General features: G+C 39.3%; 1 protein-coding gene across 6 annotated transcripts in view; it reads left to right on the plus strand.

Moving 5' to 3' along the window:
- The first annotated feature begins 731 nt into the window (after positions 1-731).
- The window catches only part of Ero1b (endoplasmic reticulum oxidoreductase 1 beta), a 39116-nt gene continuing 20576 nt past the window's right edge, over positions 732-19271 (plus strand). For 4 of the 6 annotated variants that reach the window (XR_005880770.1, XR_005880769.1, XR_005880771.1 and 1 more), the window contains exons 1-6: positions 734-1251; positions 10366-10485; positions 14447-14530; positions 15217-15258; positions 16602-16684; positions 17265-17338. Coding sequence is in view for 3 of the 6 variants with exons in the window: in XM_040755602.1 (XP_040611536.1) it covers positions 1150-1251; positions 10366-10485; positions 14447-14530; positions 15217-15258; positions 16602-16684; positions 17265-17338 (505 nt within the window). In the remaining 3 variants the exon portion in view is untranslated. Of the gene's footprint in view, positions 1252-10365; positions 10486-14446; positions 14531-15216; positions 15259-16601; positions 16685-17264; positions 17339-19271 lie in introns of all 6 variants that reach the window. The other 2 variants (XM_040755605.1, XM_040755604.1) reach the window with 2 other exon arrangements.

The raw sequence follows: 19271 nt of genomic DNA on the forward strand, positions 1-19271 counted from the left end.
TGGCTTCCAGAATATAATACATTGTGGTCATTTGTTACACCAACAATGACAAATTAATACACACTACCTAATGTGTTTCCTGAAACTCAGGGGTATTGATAAAGCTAGAGGTTACCATTTATTGAACACTTCCTATTTGCTAGGCACTACAGGAAACCTATGTACATAATCTTACATAGTCCTAGGACAATATTTGAGGTGTAATTAAGACCACGAAACTGACTTTGTGGTATTCCTTGGCTCCCAACTGCCAGGACACCTTTCCATTTGAGCAGCAATGCTTATAACAAGAATGTGTTAAATTTAGGATAGCCTATGTCACTTCACGTTTTTCTGTGACTTTGTTCCGGTTCTTCTTTTTCCCTGTGTAGGTTTGGGATTATCTTCATTCTTTAAAATGCATTATAGATTTTCCTGGTGTTGGTAGAGTAGAGGAGACACCAAGCAGTGGCATTCACTTCTGGGGCGTGTGACATGAAGGAGGTGCTGAAGACACCAGGATAAGATGCCAGGTGGTTTTAGGTAACTGCACAGGTGAGAAAAGAAGCAAAGAAAACTCCTGGGACTGCAAGTCTCCTGTGGGGGATGTCTTGGTTCCAAAAAGATAAGCGGTGACAAGGAGCAAGGTGACAAGGAGCAACCGGCACAATGCCGGAAGCCCTGCGGGCCCCCCAGCCTGGTTTCCCAGAGCGACGAAACAGAGGCTTCGTTGCCACCGCCAACCCCTAAAACAGTACCAGCTCTCCCGCCCGCTCTGGGGTGTTTTGGAGCCCTCGTGGTCCCGCCTCATTGGCCGCTACGGAGCCCCGCCTCAGGAGGCAGAGCGACCTCCGGGTCTGTAGTTCTCCATTTTCAAGGCCTTCCCGTTGTGGGGGGGCCTCAAGGGGATGCCGGGACTACAACTCCCAGAAGGCATTGCACAGAGGGCGTGATCACAACTGAGGACGCCGGGGGCGGGGCCTCCTGGGATGAAGCGGGGGCGCGCAGCGCTGGTACATCAGTCGCTGCTCTGGGAACAGTAGAGTGTTTCCATCCTGAGGCCGGCTCGCAGAGCTCGGGTCCTGGAGGCTCCCGGCTCCCGGACACCGACTCCGGCCGTCGTCGTCGCGGCGGCCCTCTGTTCCCGAGCTCCGAGCGGCCGAGGTCACCATGAGTCCGGGGTTTCTCCCGGCCGTCGCCGGGCAGGGGGCGGCGGCCGCCGTGCAATTGCTGGTCACCCTGAGCTTCCTCCCAAGTCTTGTCATGACCCAGGTAATCCCGAGGGGCGGGAGGCAGGGGACGGGCCGCGCCGGCGTCGCCGAGAGGCCGAGGTGCAGGTGCCAGTGGCCGGCGAGGGACTGAGGGAACCGCACCGGCTAGTGCGGGAAACGCCTGGAAAGCGCGGCTGGCGCGAGGACGCGACACGCGTGGCGGAGGCAGACGGAAGAGGAAGATGGTGAGGGCCAGTAAGCGCTAGCGGCTTTATCATCGTGATGGTGACAGGGAGAAAAACCTCAGTGTCTTGAGCAAGAGAGGGATACAAACCTCTGACACCTTTCCCTCTGGAGATGACAGGGAGGCTCTCCACCCTCTTCCTGAGGGGACTAGAGGAGGACAGGGCTTCACTTCCTTGAACTTGTGCGCTAGTAATTGCCAGGCTTTACCGGCTTTATTATTACCCACCTGTCCCGCGTATGCAAAGTGGCATCGTCAGGTGAGGACACTTACGACATTGGGAAGGTCTGGGCCCTGACTGTGGGCCTCTAAGTCTATAGTGAGGTTTGCTGGCCGGAGTGTCGGTTGGCCTTTGGGGTTGCTTCGTTGAGCCTTTCTCTATATGCTAGAAAGCCAAGGGTTAGCTGATCACAGCCTCTTGCCTTGAAGAGAGGTAGGTTTGTTGCTTTTTTTAGTGAGTAAGATTTGAATAGGTTGCCAGATGCTGCTGCATCTTGTCTGCACCTGCTGCAAAGTGTTAGCTCAAAGAGCCAAAAATGAAGCAAAACAAAAGTGTCTCAGATGGCCTGATAATGAGGGGCATGCAGTTTGAAGCAATTAACGCTCATTGCTAAGAAAAAAAAATTGATGGTAACCGTGTAAACATGTTTTTCTGACTTTGTTGTTGGTGTTATAATGCCCAGCATTAATTCCTAGAATGCTTGGATGTTCCGTTCGTGTTCACGTGAATGTTGTTTAAATGACTAATTTGATAAAAATAAAAGCAGCACCTGGAAATAGTGGTACATACCCGTAGCCACACTCAGGATGATTGCCACAGGTTGGATTCTAGCCTGTCTACTTTTCAAGTTCTAGGCTAACCAGGACTACATAGAAAGACCCTCTCTCAAAAAAACTAACAGTGAGACAACCAGAGAAAAGGAAGGAAGAAAGGGAAAGGAAAAGAAACACTTTGTTAAACTTGGAGATTCTTTGACCCCCTTCCATATATTCCAAATCCATCTGGAACTGAGCAAGGAATCGGCATTCTAAACAAGCCTTGCAAATATCTGTAATGCAGCTGTTTTTTCCACTACATCTTAACCTGGCTTGGAAAATGGTATGATAGAATTATGGATGTATTTAATAGACTTAGCAAAAATAAACTTCCCAGGCTGTCAGTAGCAAAATTATTTTCTACATACTAGTTTGTCTGGTTTGAGGGGAACTTTCATTTAGTCTGGCTTCTCATTTTCTTGTGTATTAATTGTATACTTTATCACCAATCTAGAAGCTTCACTTAAGGTTTCTCTAGCTACCAATAATCATACTTATTGGTGGTTTATAATGTACCTGTAAATCTATTTCCTTATATCCAAATGAATTTATGTATATATAGTTGAACAATTAAATATATATGCATTTCAAAGTATTACTGTGCTAAACAGTCTACAAAAGTGTCTATAGTTTGTTTCCAAAGGTACTTTCTAATATAGTTTTTGATAACATTTTTAGATAGCACCTTAACCTATAAAATGCTTAATTATGTATTACATTTTATTTGGTATATATCTCAAATATAAGACTGTAGTGGTAAGTGAAGTTCAGAGAGCTTAACTGACTTGTTAAGTGATATAATCTGGGTCCCTGGTGTAACCCCTTCTGCTTTACACAGTATTATAAAATTGGCATACTTGCTTCAGAGTATAGAGAATCTGAGACCAGAAAATCAGAAAGTGGAACTAAGACAGTTTTTTCTTCTTCTCATGCATCCTAAACTTGGTAGCAAAAAATAGTAAAGCCAAAAGGAAGAAATTAGAATTTTTGAAAAACACCTCTGTTCATAAGAAATCAAAGTCATTTAAGGAAATAGGTACTTTGCCTTCTGTATTGAAAGCAGGAAAATATTTTTGACCACGTGAAAGGATGTTCATTTGTATATCTCCTGCCCATTTTCTTATAAATGAAATGCAAATATGGCTCATGGCATGTAACATACAATTTTCGTATAAAAGGATATTTCAGTCAGATATATTTGAAATCCTTTAAAATGCCCACCTGTGGTGGCATGAAATCAAGAAACACATAGCTCGCCACCAAATGGAAGTCAGAAATGTGGGACTCATAGTGTCTAACTCTTCCTTTACCCCGAGGGTTTCTTTTAAACACCGAAGATCAAGCTTCTAGCCTTGCAGCTTCATGGGGGTGGAATTGGCAAGAAATGACACCAGTGCCCTCCCTAAGTGAGAGAATGATAAGACCCCACCACAAAGCCTGGACCCCAAAAAGCTACATCCTTAGTGTAAGTGTGAATGAGAAATGAGTCCCATTTTGAGTAAGGGGAAAGTAAAAACTTTTCAGAAGAACAGGATGAAAACTCAGTGAGAGTCTGTGACTGTGAGCAGCCCTCACATGCCTTTTCAGGCCAAGTTTGTAACACATGGGCTTAGGATACACTTCAGTTAGAAGTTGAATTCACAGCCAGCCAAGGCTCATGTCCCCCAGGTTACAAGAGAACGCAAGTATCTATTCCTCCAAGAGAAGTGTATTTTCAACTTAAGTACTTAAGATTTTTTTTCTGAGCTAGTGTTCAGTGGAATAAACAGCTAACCATGTGCCAAAAAAAGTAATCGCAAAACCCCAAGGCGAAAGGGCACCGTGAATCAGATACAGATAGCCCTGCTTTATGATGGATATACATTTTTTTAAATCTTTACAGATGTTAGAAAGCTATATCTACTTGGTAGACACTACTTCATATTTTGATTTTTGATTTCTCTGACTAGCTATGTACTTTCAATACCAGGCAGGGACAGTGAGCCACAGTTTCTCTATCAGCTATGCCAACATAAGGGTAAACAACTTGTACTCCCCAAGTTGTGTCCTGTTTCTGAGCTATGATGTATGATAGGTTGTGTGTCTTGACTGTATTTCCATTTGAATTTTTGTTTTAGTGAGCTTATTGGGGAGATTTCTCATAGGCAGTTGAGGAACATCTATAGTGGAAAAATGAGAGACAGTGAATTCCTTTAGGTTCTGAAATTTTTAGGTAAGTAATTTAATATTGCTTTAATGTATTTAAATAAACACATAGAAGTATGAAAAAACATATCTAAAAGAATGACCAAAATATTAAAAATAATGAAATTGAAGATTTCAAAGTAAAATTTAAGCCAAGTGTGATGGTATGCACCTATAAGCTCTCTCAAGAGGTAGGAGACAGAAAATTGTAAGTTCAAGGTTAGTCTTAGTTAAGTAGCCAGTTTCTTCTTAGCATGTGCTACTTAAGACTCTGTCTCAAAAAGAAAAGAAACAAAATTTGAAACTCAGAGGATGAATTAAATAGCTCATTACACCCAGCTGAAGAAATTTAAATTACAGATTTTTCAACTTAATCCTTCATCATCTGCTTATCTGCCCTGTTAGCATCATGCCTAACAAAAGAGAACTGCCACAGAGGAATCCACTTACTGGTCGCTGCCAGCTGTTGTGACTGTGTTGGTTACAACCACGGATGAGTCATTTGTGCTCTTATAGTGTGTATTAGGGGCCATTTCTTCTTTCTTACTCAAGGGTATGGTTCCCTTCATGTGTTCTTTTCCCTTGGGTCTTTAAATTTTTTCTTCCTCTAATGGGTTGTGACTGTCATTCTATGATCTTGGTTCCTGGTATTGAACTCTGGTCCTCATCAAGCATGTTACTGATTGAGTTACCCCTTCCTCCTTTTTAAATTGTAGATCTATAAAAATTCTTGAGTTGTTTTTATTTCTCCTGTTTTGCCTATTTTATTTTTCGTGTTCTATTTAGCCTATTCATTATGGTCAGACGACAACGACGACGACTACTACCCTGAAACTGCTCTCTTGTCAAGGTTTCCAGGGTTTTTGTTGCTAAGGTTTTACCTATTAGTAGAATTTTTCCCCCAACTCCACCCTTCCTCTTTTAAGTACATCTTTTGGTATCCAGGATGCTAACTTTCCAGGTTGACTTCCTCTGTAATGGGCCAGTCCATCTTAGAACACTTAGTTTGTTTCTCCTCTGCCCTAGTCATTTGAGAACCAGAGTTTGTGTCTTTTGTTCAACCTATCTGGATGCGTGGTTTTAAAAACCCATCTATACCTGACTCTCAGGTTTATGTTTGAAGATAAGAAATCTCAGTTCCAGATAACCATACCCAATTTTTTATTTCCAGTATTTACATTTGAATGACAAACATCTCAAACTTCAGAATCAGGAAGAAATGAATATAGAAATCCACTACTCCCTCATACCTCTTTGTGCTTTTTTTATTGGTAATAATTAAACCATAGATTAATATTAAGTATTCAAGAGAGCATGTCTCAACGTTAACTCCTGACCATTGGTGGTGAAATACTGATTTGATATAAAAAACTTTGCAAGTCAGCCTGATGTTTACCTATAAAGCTAAACGTGTACTTAGAGCAATTTTATACCCAAGATTTATCACCTTGAGAAACTTTTACACATGTATTCCAAGGTGTATGTACAAAGATGTTTGTGTAACTTTGTTCTTTAGCCAAATTTATAATCAACGTGGAATACATTTGTTTTCTGTTTGTTGCTGCAACAAATCTCCAGAATTTAGTCACTAAAAACTATAATTTTTAATCTTATAATTTTGAGGGCCAAAAATCTGAAAATGAATTTTACAGTGATAAAATTATGGCATCAACAAGGTGGGAGTCCTGGAGGATGTAGGTGAGAACTGTTTGTGCTTCCGTCAAGCTTCTAAAGACTTCTTTTTCTTGGCTTGTGACATCTTTCTTTATCTTCAATGTCAGTACTGTACCTTCTAATTTCTCCTGCCTCCTCCTGATAAGGAATTCTGTCAACTCTGTTGTTCTCTCTTGAGTAATCTAATATAGTTTTCATGTCTTAAGATCCTTAATCCCATCTTTTAAAAAATTTGTATCTATTTTATTATATTTATAAATTTGTAAATATCCATTATAATTATCCATTTTTCCTTTTACCCATTTTAATCTATTCCAGGTTCTCTTTTTTTCTTAATCATTTTTCTTTTTTTAAACCTTTTTGTGTGTGTGTGACAGAGAGAGAGACAGAGAGACAGAGACAGACAGACAGGCAGACAGAGGAGAGAGAGTTCATATGCACTTGCTTGCTTGCCACTGCATGCTATATAGAGATCGGAGGACAGAGTTGGTTCTTTGTTTCCAACTTTACATGGATTCCAGGGATTAAACTCAAGTAACCAGGCTTGCTTGGCAAGCATCCTTAACCCACTGACCCATCTTACCTGTTCCTGGTCCCATCTTTAAAGACCCTTGCGTTGTAAAATAATATCCTCTTAAAATTAAGTTGTGAGCTGGGCGGAGATGGAACATGCCTTTAATCCCAGCACTTGGAAGGCAGAGGGAGGTGAATTTCTGAGTTTGAGGCCAGCCTGGTCTACAGAGCAAGGTCCAAGACAGCAAGGGGTATACAAAGAAACCTTGTCTCAAGAAATAAAACAAAACTAAACAATAAAAACATCAAAAAGGTTAGATTTGTGAAGCTTAGCATCTTAGGAATCAGGACTTGCACACCCTGGACTTTCTTCCTTCTTCATGGAGCAAAATAGAATGGATAAGCTGTGCTTTTTCATATTATGCAGCATTTACAGCAGGGAAAGTGGATGAGCTAGCTGCAAGTAAAACTCACCATCATAGATAATGCCAAAGTAAAATGTTAACAAAAGCATTGAAGAATTGAAAGGAAATGATGCTGATATTATGAAAACGGGAATTGTATATTAGGGATGCATTACAAAGAAAATTGATCACAATAAGCTTTATTTTAACTTCTGAGTAGATGTAATTGAGAAGAAACTTCAAAGATTCAGGCGATATTCACATCTATATTTCAAATTTTGGTAGCACACAGGTTTTATCTTAGTGGTCTTTAAAAGTTACAGATATGTATTAGCAGCAGTTATCTTTCTCACAATGAAAATGGTGTGTGGGCATACGTCTGTGAATGTACCTGTGTGCACACACATGCATGTGGAGGCTAGAAATTAACATTAAGTGCCATCAATCTTGCTCCATTTTTTCCTTTCTTTCTTTCTTTCTTTCTTTCTTCCTTTCTTTTCTTTTTTTTTTTTTTGAGGCAGAGTCTTGATGAAGCTGGAGTGCATCAAGTTAATTTGACTGACTGACCAGCAAGCCCCAGAGATCCTCATTCTCCACTTCCCTATTGCTGTCTCCCCAGCTTTTTATATGAATGTTGAATCTGAATTTAGACCTTTATGCTTTTGTGGCAGGCATTTTGCTGACTGAGTTATCTTGACAGCCCCTTCAAATTATTTAAAGAAAAAAATATGATGGTTTACAAACCAAAAGTTTTTGGTTTAAAAAACATTACTAAAAAAGAACAGTTACTAGATAGAGTTTTTTGTTTGTTTTCTTTTGGTGGGGGCAGTGTTTGTTTGCATTACCTTGGCTGTCTGGAACTAGCTCTGTAGACCAAGCTGGTCTCAAACACAGAGATTTGCCTGCCTCTGCCTCCCAAGTGCTAGGATTAGAGGCATGAGCCAACATGGTAGTTTGAATAGGTATGGACTCCATCGACTCGTTTGAATGCTTGGCCCATAGAGAGTGGCACTACTAGTAGGTGTGGCCTTCTTGGAGGAAGTGTGTCACTGTGGAGGCGAGCTTTGAGGTCTCAAGCCACACCCAGTGTGACAGTCTCTCCTGCTGCTGCTGCAGATCAAGATACAGAAATCTCAGCTCCTTCTTCAGTACTATGCCATGATGATAATTGACTAAACCTCTGAAACTGTAAGCCTGCCCTAATTAAATGTTTTCCTTTATAAGACTTGCCATGGTCATGGTATCTCTTCACAGCAATAAAACCCTTACTAAGACAGTCACCATACCTGACTTAGAAAAAGTATTTTTAAAACAGATGTGTGTGTATATTATGTATGCACATATGTGTATATTTGTATGTAGACATATATGTATGTATATACACATTTGTCTATATATACATATATATGCAGCTATCTGTCACTTGAGAACCCAGAAACTCAATGAAATTTGGGAGTTGGAGGATTCTAGGAAGTAGGGTGGTGAGTGCAGAATTCCAGAGCAGAAATGCTAGACAACCAGCTCTTGGTCTATATGTAAAGGCAACATTGCTGCTTCCATGTCGGAGGGAGTTTAAGAGACATTTCTGGGAAAGAAACATAATTGGCTAGGACTTCTACTTCCGTCCACTGCTTTTGTGTCTCTTTCTATCCAAGGACTTTATGAATAGAATCTTTAGTAGGCAGAGTTAAAACCTTGAATTGAAATGTTACAAGTTCATGTGCAATTAATTGTAGGAAATAATACAGAGAAGTGCTATGTTTCCTTTACCAAGTTATCACAATGGTAACATCTGTAAAGATAGAGTTCAGAGTTATAAACAGGATGTTGCCATTGATACAATGATTTAGTATTTTCCCAACTCTGTACATGTGTATGTATTCACATTTCTATTACATTGCAACTTCATAGATTCACCACCACAGTGAAAATATGGATCAGGTTAATCACTTCAGTCATCTATCCTGTTCCTATCCTCTTCCCCTCACCATTATCATCATTTCATATGTGCTCACACGTGTGCATGTGTGTGTGAACGTATGAAACGTGTGGTTGTAGATATGAACTTCAAGCATCTATCCTGTTCTATTATCATAATTGTGTATGTGAGAGCGTGTGCTTACATAATGTGTGCACAATCCACATGTGGTTACAGACACATGTGGATGCCAGATGACAACTTTTGAGAATTGGTTCTTTCTTTCCACCATGGGATCCAGGGATTGGACTCAGGTCATCAGGCTGGGATGTGTTACCTGCTGAGCCATCTCACTGTCTGTATTGCCTTTATATTACCACACTATCTTGTTCCCACTCCAGCTCTTATCCCCTACCCGTCTCGAAGCCCTGGAGACTAGCACACTTTCCATTATTTCTAAAGCTTTCCAGGAAATTCTGTACATGAAACTATAGCATGTAACTTTGGGGTATGCTATGTTTTACTTAGGAGACTTCTGGGATTAATTCAAGTTGTGCCTATATATTGAGAATCATTTTTCATAAGGCTGAAGAATGTCTTATGAATTTTTTGGACTCAGAATTTACCTCTTATATACCTGTTTCTCTTCTTAGATTCATTGATTCTTTGAGTAGCTAGGAAGAACAGACTTTAAGTCTGGTAGATTTGGGAGTTAAATTCCATGGGTATGTAAAACAGTCATTGTAAGCTTGTTAAACCATAATTTCCTTACAATGAGGGTCATAATAGGGTATTTGCAGGATAGTTTTAAAGAGTAAATGAGGTGACATACTAAAGCTTTTAACACCATGCCTGGCACATAAATGGCAGCCTAAAAGAAAGATGCAAGTGGCATTACAGGCTGTGGGTTCTAGGCTAGTCTGGAATCCAGTAGCTACTTGCATTTTTATTGGCCTTTAGGCAGAGAAAAGGTATAAGTATCCTTGATTTTGAGTCCTAAAAAGAGGTTTGGTATTTCAAAGTAGATAACTTTCTTGGTTTTGTTTTTTATATTCAACTGCCATAGTTGGAAAGTGACTGCTTTAATGTTATGAATTTTAAAAGTACTTTTTACAGTTAGTTATTTTGTGTATGTTTTGGGGCATGAATACACATGTGGCATGGGATGCATACAAAAGTCAGAGGACAAGTTTCAAGAGTCAGTTCCCGCCTTCCACCGTGTGGAGGGAGATTGAATTCAGGTCGTCAGACTTGGCAGCAAGCACTTTTACCTACTAGGTCATTTCATTGGCTTTAATGTTATAAATCTTAATCAGTAAAACTGGCCAACTTGAATAAATTATATTTGAAAATAATAGATTTATTAAGGTATAAACATTAGTGATTTGGATATCTTGTATCTTATACATATTTACATTCTAGGTGACTGGAGTTCTGGATGATTGCTTGTGTGACGTTGACAGCATTGATAACTTCAACAACTACAAAATCTTCCCCAAATTAAAAAAGTTACAAGAACGGGACTATTTTCGTTATTACAAGGTAAGGTAGAAATTTACAATTTTGTTAATTGAAAGATTTCTATATAGTTGTCTGCAAATGTGACTTGTTTTTATTATGTTTTCAAAATAAATCTTTTAAAAATGAAACTTTAATACAAGTATCATTGTAGAAAAGTTGTTCTGTTACATACCAAAAATCTGTGCCCCCTTTCTACGTTTGGGGAATCACACTTTTGTTTGTTTTTGTTTTTCAATACAGGGTTTCTCTGTGTATCTTTGGAGCCTGTCTTGGAACTCTTCTGTAGATCAGGCTGGCCTCTAACTCACAGAGATCCATCTGCCTCTGCCTCCTGAGTGCTGGGATTAAAGGTGTACACAACCACTGCCCAGCTGGGTGGGAATCACTCTTCTTTCTGTTTTGATTTTGAGATGAAGACTCCTCCTTTGCAGGAGCTTCAAATGCTCACATGGGCTTGGTCAGCCTCTGTGCACATAGGTTCTGTGATCTGGACCGAGCTGTTCAGGCTTCATTTGGGCATCGTGTTTGTAAAATGGGTGTATCGTAAGCAGTGCAGAGTAACAGACTGTCACCGACATGCTTTGTGGGGGCTGCAAACCCAGTGATGCTACAAGTAGAACATGCCCTCATAGTAATTCTGTAGAATCTGTTTTTAACCTACCATGAGTCTCTAGGCCTTCTGGAAATAACAGAATAGGCAGTAGCAGTCCTTAAGTATGTCAGCAATCAGAACTCAAATAAACAATTGTAATTTTACATTTTCAAGAAGAATATACCAAGGGTGTAGTTTAGTGAATTAAAAAAATTGTTAGTGTATATTCATTGTCCAGAACAGTGGGGTTCATGATGGCCTTCTGGTTCAAGTACATCACATACTTTGACCATATTTATTCCCTTTGTGTCTGTGCACAGAGTCTATTTTACAGCTATACTTTAAAGCTATGTTTGACTTGACTTTGGTCTTGGTCTTGCTCTCAGGATTTGGTTGGTATATAATTTGATTTTCATTTTAGTTTGTTCTAAAATTTAAACCTGGTTTCCTTTTTAATCTTGATTCTGAGTAGGTTATCTCAATAACTCTTTAAATATTTTTGAGGGTGAAATTTTTAGTCTTTTGGCAATTGTAGGTTGTTCAAGAAGATAAATTAGAAAATTACAGATTTAGGAACCTATTCCTTTGCTCCAAAATACCAAAAATATCCAGAAAGGAGTGAATGTTTTTCCTTTGTACAGAATCTGTTAGGAGTGCAGTTCGTGGATATATTTCAAAGACAAATCTGTACCTAAGCTGTAGCTGATCTTTAGGCATTTTTCATACAAATAAGATAGGTGCTTCTGACTCCCAGCATGAAATTGCTGACTGTATGTATAGCTATTTCCTTCATAGTATTAGAAAAATGCTATGAAATTGTTACTTTCCTGTTTCAAAAATGGTTGAATATGCCAATTTCATATGATTCAGTTTACTACAGTAGAAACTGTGTGCTGTCAGAGACTGCCTTCATTTGGGTGTCCAGGTAATATTTCCACAAAATCCATCCCAACCCTCATGCACACCTCCCTTTTGGAATTGCATCTCTATTTTTGTATCCATACAAGGCCTGGACCATTGAGGAATTGCATATTTGGATGAATGGATATCTCATTTACTCTTCGTATGAAAATTTTGTTATTATCTACATTTTTAAATTGAAGAAATAATAGGCCTAAGTTTCCTAAGTAGGGTACTTTTGATGACTAAGAAACAGAAGTTTGAGAAAGAGAGAACATTTTGGATAGTTTACAAAACTGAAAGACAAACTGAAGAAAAGATTAAAGCAGAGCAGGCACTAGTGACGATTCTCTTTAGGTCATTACCAAAACTTTGTGATGGTTGAATCTAGGGTATCTGGCATGTTAGGCATCTAGGCGAGCACTGTTTCACTGAGTTGTATCATCAGCCCCTCACCAAACTTCCAGATCAAATTAGTTATTTTCCTATATATTTTATTCTTTATACAAGAGTCAGATTTCTCGAGGATAAAATCATGATTGGTTCAGATAGTCACATGATACCTTTACCAAAAGAAGGAAGTATATCTTGGATGACCATTCCATTCTAAGGAACATGAGGAATCATTGTTTATCAATGCAAAATTAGAAGACTGTTACAGAGGAAGGGAAAATGAAAGTTAAGTAGGCAAAAATAACAAAATCGATTTCACACACACAGACAAATACTTGGAATTCAACGAGCAAGGAGCTGGAGGTAGAAGCAACCACTCACCTTTGCAGCTAGGCTATTGGTCACCTTGATTACTGTGGATACAGCAGTAAATAAGACAAAGCTTTTTTCTACTTAGAAAGACAGAAAATAAGTAAATAGACAGTGAATTATAATGTCAGATGTAAGGTGAATGGTGTAGAGAAAAAGCAGGAGACAGTATAAATGGAGTGGGCACAAGGGATATAGAGATAAGTAGACTTGCTTTGATGAAATGATCAGGAAAGGATGGTATTTATGCCAATGTGATATTGAGCAAAGACCTTCCTAATGTGGAAGTGTAAGTGGTGATGAGATCTATGGAAAACCTTCCAGGAAAAGTGAGTGAATAGATGCAAGAGTTTTGACATAGGAGTGGGCTTATTATATTTGAAGAATTAGAAGAAGGCTTAAGCAACAGAAGCAGGTGAGTGAGGAGGAGAATTGGAGAGGCAGATAGGGGCCAGCTTTAAAAACATGAGCATATACACATGGCATATACACAAACATACACAAAAAAAACCATACAACAATATATTGGGGGTGGTTACATTCAAATACTACTTTAGAGGGTCTAGTCAAGTCCTGCTGCTGCTGAGAGACCTGAGTAAGATGGAGGTACAGGCCCTCTATAGGAGCAATAGCAGATAAAGAGAATGGGCAGTACAGAAGCTTTGGGACTTAACCTGGTATGTCAAGTAGAAATGTCATATAATAGATGAGATAGGTAGCAGATGACAGTGGTTACAGAATAGTGCCTGTAGAGCTGCTGCAGGGTTGGATTGCTCCAAGGGAGGTAAAAATGCACAAGAAGAGTTCTGAGCAGACAATGGAAGGGTCTGCTTGTTTTTGATGTAACTGTTGCTTTGTGCAATAGGTAGTGGCAGAAGGTGGGAAACTATTGCAGTAGCTTAGGCAAGAGACAAATGGTGGTGGTGGGAGGTAGAGGAAGAGAGAAACAGAAAACGTTGATTTTTAGCTTGGGCAATACGTCTGTTAAGTCTTGTTGGATTATCAGTTTCCTGTTGTATAAAGAATTTGGAAATAAGTGTTGACCTTGTGACCTCTGCCCTTTTTGTTCATACTTTCCCCACTAAAAATGGTGGAACTGGTGGTTCTTTATTCTTAGCATCACAAAGCTCTCCTCCATTGCTGTAGCCAAATACACATGTCCCCCATCTTTTGTTTTCTTAAAGCATGACCACCTCAGAGGTTCCATCTATTAGCATCATTAATTACAAAACTCTGGGTTCTGCTTTGGAACATGTACTATTATTTGCAATGAAATAAATGTGTGAGTATTTAATTTCTCTTTTCAATATATTATAAGTCCAAGGGAGAAAAAGTTCTCTTTTGCCTTGAGCCTAACCTGGTGTCTGACAGATAGCCAGTACTCAGTACATACTGACTAAAGGAGGGTGGTAGGTGTTTGGGGAATGTTAAAGTCATTCTGAAATGCTGCCCAGTGACAAATGTGCTTCAGATGAGCAGTGGGCTTGAATGCTGTCCCTCTTTTGCAATGTCAGAGAACCCATAACCATTTGTTTTAGAAGTTAACATGCTACCCAGGTGCCTGCAGAGCTGTAGCCATTTAATATCTGAACTGTATACACACCACAGGGTCAAGAAGCTTCTCCCTTCTCATCACTACTGTGTCACCATGTCCAACATAGTGACATTGGCAAATATTCTGTAATTATCATAACCAATTGCTAATGCTGATTTGTTCTTCCTTGAAAGGTTAATCTGAAGCGACCATGTCCTTTCTGGGCAGAAGATGGCCATTGCTCAATAAAAGACTGTCATGTGGAGCCTTGTCCAGAGGTACAGTAAGTAAGAGTATAATAATTGGGGGGAGGCTTCTTCTTGGGCTTTTAAAAAATTCACAACCCCTGTATCCTTATATTTTGACTTATTCTCAGACTTCATAGGCTATCAGCTCTTATGACTAGACTCCTTCAAAGATGAGTTGAAGAATTCTTGTATTCATTGGTGTTGATTGGGTATGAACATAAGTACTGATTCTAAAATGGGAGGAAGACCACAGGCTTATTCTAGGATTAGGCCTGCAGTGGGCTTCATTGATCTTGTTTCAAAGGCAAAAAGAAAAGTTCAGGTTCTTAAACTTCACATTTAAAATGGGGATTTCAGTGCATGAAGTGAGAAAAATCCAACTTAAAATAGAGTTTCGTGGCTCTTTTTTTCTTCTCTAAATGGCTCAGGGGTTAAGAGCATTTGCTGCTTTTACACAAGGACCTGACTTACACAGGACCAGCACTCACATGTGGTAGCTCAGAGCCATCCATAACCATAGTTCCAGGGGATCCAATACCTGTTATTTCTGGCTGCCACAAACAGTAGGTTTACGCATGGTGTTCATGCATATATACTGGCAAAACACTCATACATATGCATTTTAAGATCAGTTTCCTTTTGTTCCCCTCCTTTCCCCTGATAACAGCCATCCCTTCTGCTTGTCTTCTGAGTAATGTTGCTCTTTTTCTTTTAAGAGTAAAATTCCAGTTGGAATTAAAGCTGGGCATTCAAATAAGGTAAGTTAGTTTTCTTCCTTGAATACTTCTGCATACTGGGGGCAGTAGAGAGCCATGAATTTAGCTGAGAATGGAGGCACTTGGCCTCAGAAATCAAATTGTTAACTCCTGAATCAAGCAGTGAGGCCATGCATGCCTAGCTTCTTTTGAAATTACATTCATTTGCAGAATCTCTAGATAAAAAAACTCTATAAACTGTAACTTCAACAAAAATACTAGTAGCTATTTCTAGTCTTCTGTTTCAGTTAGTGTCTCTGTTAGATTCAAATTACATTGTAAAAAGAAAGTTATTACCAAAATATTTTGAGCCAAGTACTTGGAAATGGTGTTAAGGTGTTCTTTGTGCTTTTTTTTTTTTAAATGATTAAGCGGTGTTCTTAGCTGGAAGTTAATTCATTTTCCACTGCTGCATATACACAAGGAAGGTCTTCCACTCTCTCTCTGCCTTCTTGTGTACTGTCTCCTTGTTTATCCTTCTCTTCCATGCATTGTTGATGTTCACTTGCTTGTTTACTTCGGTTTCAGAGCTGTAATAAAGCAGTATAGAGATAGTCCAACCCCCCTGAACACTATTCTAATCCCATTTTACTTCCTCCTCTCCAGAGCAATTCATTTCCTGAAGTGACTTATGTGCGTCTACTCTTACTATATATGTATCTGTCTATAAATAATGCACTTTCAGAACATGTATCTGCAGTACAATATACAGATTATTTTATGGAAAGTTAAAATTTTTAGTAAAATTAATTCAAGTTGGAAATAATTTTCATTTTACATTTTGGCTCATTGTGTTTCCTTCTACACCTCTTTCTCTGTTGACACATTGGATCTTGTGCATATGTGACTAACAGTAGCCACCCTGCATGTGAGCATTTCAGTCTTCTGGGTCTTTGCTCGTGCAGTGAAGCACAGACATTTTTGCCTCTGGCTTCATTGTGTGCACATGAAAGTTCCCTAGTACTGTGTATAGCAGTGAGATGCTAGATAATAGGATCTGTATCTCAGCATTTTAAATGATGCAAAACACTAAGATGGTAGTAATAAAAAAATTCCTTGGGATATGGTCTAAGTTGAAGACTCCATTCTAAGGACTTAGTGTCTGTAAAACTCTAGGTACATATTTAATCCAATTTCTTTCCCAGGTGAACATCATCACCAGCACACACATGCTAACCTGTTGTATTTTGAAAGCCTTTGCTCACTTAATGGGTAAAATTCACGCCTTGCTTTTAAGTCTTTTCTTACAGTAAGGATTTTGATGACAGAATATGTCATCATTGATAGATTGCCTGCTAAAGAAGAGCTAATCACTGTCACTTAACTTTGTATGAATTTTCTTGTAGTACTTGCAAGCAGCAAACAATACCAAAGAATTGGAAGACTGTGAGCAGGCTAACAAGCTGGGTGCCATCAATAGTACATTAAGGCAAGTTTAGTTGTACTTAGTTTGTTTATCATCAGTGACTCGTTTTTTCCCAAGGCAGATTATACAGAGAACTGCATAACTCTAGCTGTCTTGGAACTTACTCTATAGACCAGGCTGGCCTTGAACTCAGCTTGCCTCTGCCTCCCATAGCTGGGGTTATAATTTTGCTATTTGGGTGTTGGTATTTGAGGGTTCTATAAGTATAGATGCAACTTAAATTTAAAGAATTCAGAAAACAAGCTGAACTTCTACTTTAGAAAGAAATAACATTTACTGTAGTTTGTTAGATGAAGTGGTCACCTTGAGTTTGTATGTAAAGTGCTTGTTGTATATTTTGTAAATTAAATTCAAATTAATTACTTAACTAGGGCTAAGAATAATTTTAAAGTAGATAGGAAATATAAACAACTCATCAAAATTGATAGCTGTTTTTCATATGACTTTATCATTCCTTCATTTAACTACTGCTAGAATTTGTGGCATCATCTTCTAAAGAAATGATCTCTACTTTTGTTCATTAGAATACAATGTTAAAATTTCAGCTCCAAATATAATTGTTTTTTATTCTTCCTTCCCATAGTAATGAAACCAAAGAAGCATTCATTGACTGGGCGAGATATGATGACTCACAGGATCACTTTTGTGAACTTGATGGTAATAAAATAAGTTGTCATTACCACTTTAACCTGAAGCCTTTTGTAAGACATCTAAACTGTTGAAAATATGGCCTAAACTAGTGTTTAACTCTGGATTTCTCTGTGGAGACCTTACCATTGATAGTGGAATTAATTGGGAGAGTTATATTTGAGGCCCTGTGCTAAGTGCTATAGATGTTATCTTTCTGATCTTTATAGCTTCCTTAGATATGTTCTGTTCCATGGTTGAGAAACTTTAGCCTCAAAAATCAAATTAGTTGCCCAAGATCCCATAATAGCAAGAGACTGAGGCATGGTTCAGTCCTAGGTCTGAGTCCCAAGCCTGTATTAACATTCCAGCATGACATCTCCTGTGAGCCTTCACTTCAAATCACTTGGTTCTGTGAGCAGGCTATGAAAATTTGGTGGAGGTCTCAATAAACCATAATGATTCCTGCAGTAGTAGGGAGGTCTCTGACTTCTCGCCCTCTTATCAACTATACCTTGGAGGGGTACATAGGCAGGACAGGGGTCAGACACGTAACTACCACTTGTTTCTCTTAGCAGAGGAAAATTACAGTAACAAAATTGCCTGAGAATGTTTCCACTGTGCTATGCATTCAGATCACTTATTTAGCCTCTCTTCAGTTTTTACTGCAGTGTTAACTTGTGGGAAGTAGGGAAGAACATGAGACTCAACCTACAAAGATGGAAATTGACAACAGAAACTTTCCAAGCCCTTTAGGGTTCTAAGGTGGTCATACTACTTTGTAATGATTTGAATAGGATTCTTAGAGTGTCTTAGTTTTCTATTGCTGTGATAAAACACTTCTACCAGGGCAGCTTATACAAGAAAACATTAAGAAGAAAAAGCATTTCATTGGACTTAACAGTTTCAGAGGGTTGGAGTCCATGGTGGTGGAGTGAAGGCATGGTGGCAGGAATAGCTGAGAGCTTACATCTCAATCCTCAATCACAAGACAGAGAGAGGGAACACCAGGGATGTCTGGAGTCTCTTAACATCAGAACCTACCCCCAGCCACCCAGTTCCTTCCGCAAGGTGTTTTCTGATCCTTCCCAAAGTGTTCCACTAATCAGGAACCAAGTATTCAAACATCTGAGTCTGTGGGGGCCATTCTAATTCAGACCACACAGAACTGTGGTGCACATTAAGATGGAGTAAGTTACAGAGGGCTCACACTGTAGCAGAATTAAGATGAGAACTGAGAGCTAAAATGTTACCATGATTATCTGGATGTACAAATGTACAACCAGTGCAGTGCGAAATGTTCCCATTGTGATGGTTAGAATTGATGGTTTGTCAGGGCCACCTTCTGTGGCTGCTGCCCTCTATTCTCGAGTGGAAATACCTCAAGTAGTTGTCACTGTTTATTTTACATCATTGTTCTTTCATTTGCTCTGGTTGACACTCAGGTATGCTGAGTACTTAACACCAGAGGCACTTTTTTTTTTTTAACAAATAGGAAGTTCCACTTTTGTTTTGTTTTGTTTTTCCAGACAAGGTTTCTCTGTGACTTTGAAGGCTGTCCTGTAACTAGCTCTTGTAGACCAGGCTGGTCTCCAACTCACAGAGATCCGCCTGCCTCTGCCTCCCCAGTGCTGGGATTAAAGGTGTGTGCCACCACCGCCCAGCCAGAAGCACTTCTTAGTGCCATCACTCATGCCTGTGATCCATGTACTTGGGATATGGAGGAAGGAGGATCAGAAATTCAAAGTCATCCTTGGCTACATAGAAGCCAAATCTAGTCTGGCAACATGAGATCTTCATACAAAAGATGAGCCAACCAAACAAAGCCCACTATAATCATTTTTACATTAAAAATCAAACATAATTATTTCAGAGACTTTCATATTAATGTATTCTGTGAATATATATTATACTCAAAAGAGGTATTTCATAAAATTCTACTCAAGGTTGGAGAGATGGCTCA

The sequence above is a fragment of the Mesocricetus auratus genome, unplaced genomic scaffold (genome assembly GCF_017639785.1).
Source record: "Mesocricetus auratus isolate SY011 unplaced genomic scaffold, BCM_Maur_2.0 Super-Scaffold_100013, whole genome shotgun sequence".
In the NCBI taxonomy this organism is placed as follows: domain Eukaryota; kingdom Metazoa; phylum Chordata; class Mammalia; order Rodentia; family Cricetidae; genus Mesocricetus; species Mesocricetus auratus.